General features: G+C 42.2%; 1 protein-coding gene across 1 annotated transcript in view; it reads right to left on the bottom strand.

The window, feature by feature from the left end:
* Nucleotides 1-2,100, bottom strand: part of LOC101851546 (hepatocyte growth factor receptor) — a gene marked incomplete at its 5' end in the record, with an annotated part of 23,114 nt that overhangs the window by 13,331 nt on the left and 7,683 nt on the right. Inside the window, 1 exon segment of the mRNA XM_013090118.1 lies at nt 128-679. Coding sequence (XP_012945572.1) covers nt 128-679 — 552 coding nt within the window.

The raw sequence follows: 2,100 nt of genomic DNA on the forward strand, positions 1-2,100 counted from the left end.
CTCCCTAACCCCTCTCCTCCCTACCCCACTCCTCCCTACCCCTCTCCTCCCTACCCTCACTCCTCCCTACCCTCACTCCTCCCTAATCCCTCTCCTCCCTACCCCCCATTTTCCCCGCACTACTCACCACCAGTGTATAGAGTTGTGGTTCGCGGTTTCTTCTTCTTCTTCTTCTCCTTTCAGCCCGACGAGCTCTGATGGCATACCAGTGGGGCTGAGGTGTGCTCGAACCTGAACCCACCGCTCGACCCCTCAACGTTAAAAAGTCACCCAGAGTCCGCCCCACTTCCGGTGTGGAGCTGTTGTTGTCGAAGGAAACTCGTGAAGTGGTTGTGGTGGGCCACGGGCCAGAAGAAACTACGACAGCTTCCGACGACGCATTAGGGGACAGTGTTGTTGTTGCTGCTGCCGTTACAGTTGTGGTGTTGGTGGTGGTTGCGGTTGCGGTGGTATTTCCAGAAAGCGTTGTGTTCTCGCTGCTCGTCCAATTCTTCCCACTTTGCCCGTCTATTTCGTACCCGCCTCCGTGTTTGTTTTCCTGGTCCGCCCGGTATTTCACGAGGACGTCATAGGCATCGCAGACGATCTTGTCGTGTGTCACCGAGGTGACCTCGCAGGTCGTGTTGCCGACCGTCACAGAAAACTGATTGAGACCCAGGCTTTGTGGAATATGTTCACCCTGGTTGGAGAAATAAACAACAGCCGTAAGTATGCAGATCAGATGCATCTTTTAATCACACGTTAGGATTTATTACATCAGATCTTCAGAGTTGTTTCAAATAATATATTATGGAATAAAAAACCCAATAACTATACATCATCATCACCTTTCTCACCCTAGATCAGGATATAGGCCACGAACAAACCCTTTCCACCTTTCCCTATCCTGGGATAGTCGTTTGATGTCATCCCATGTCTTCCCACTTTTCTGTACATCCATTTACAGCTATACACATTAATGTTTATTTTGACAGTAGCCTTATTCCAGATGGCAGGAACCTTCTTTTGTATCTTTCTTTGTTCTTAGTGGTACTTATCTTACAATTGGTGTCATCTAAATTTGATAAAACCCTATGTGTGGCATACAGAAATATTCAGAATACAAAATACTATTCAATGAAACCAGAAAAAAAATTGGTTGAAACGTAAAAGTAGGCGGGAAAAGAGAAGAGGGGAAACTGATGCGAAAAAAAGGGAGCAATAGAGATAGGAGCCGAGCGGCTTTGCGTCAAATCACAGGAGACAGTCAGCAGCGCTGCGGGCCAAATCAGTTAAAAGTTCAGTCGTTGGTGTAGAGTGCAACAAGGAGACAGGGGAGATTTCACAACCTTGGGGTGCACCTCGGTGTTCGTGAATATAATAAATCAAGATTTTAAACCATTTAATTTTACGTATTGAAGACTATTGGTCAAGAACTCAAAGGTCCAAGCCAAAACGTTCTTGTTTATGTTCAAGCTAATTAATTTTGAAAATGTTATGTGGGATTGGATTGTGTTCAAGGCTGATTAAAGATTAGAAAAAAGTATCCTGCAGCAATTTCATGGTGTGTCTATGTGTTTGTAAATGTTATCTAAGAACATGAGAATGGCACCCTCTACGCCCCTCTTGGCACGATGGCAAATTGCTTGTTATCCTGTATATTTTCTGTTATTTCTTCTGTCCTTTCAGAACTAGTTTTTCTAAACATTTCATAAGGACTGACGTTAAAGCCACAGGTCTTAGGTCGCTCCAATTTTGTATTGATAGTTTCTCTCGGACAGAAATTATTTTGGAGCATTACCATGAGAGTGGTATAACACGTTCTTTCAAGGACATATTGAAAATTTCAGCGTAAACAGGAGATAACCGGGTAGAACACATTTTAATAATCATTCTACTTTAGACTCCACCGGGTCCACTCGCATGTAGTATGCTAGATCGTGAGATGCTTAATAATAATAAATAGCATTTATGCTGCGCATTTCTATTTTTATTTTTTTTTAAACTCAATGTGCATAACATTTTTAAAAAATTTTACAACTTAAAAATGAATTGACATATGTGTACTCAAAACACAGTATTAAGCATATATATATACATATGTATAATGCATATATATAT

The sequence above is a fragment of the Aplysia californica genome, unplaced genomic scaffold, assembly GCF_000002075.1.
Source record: "Aplysia californica isolate F4 #8 unplaced genomic scaffold, AplCal3.0 scaffold01148, whole genome shotgun sequence".
Taxonomy (NCBI): domain Eukaryota; kingdom Metazoa; phylum Mollusca; class Gastropoda; order Aplysiida; family Aplysiidae; genus Aplysia; species Aplysia californica.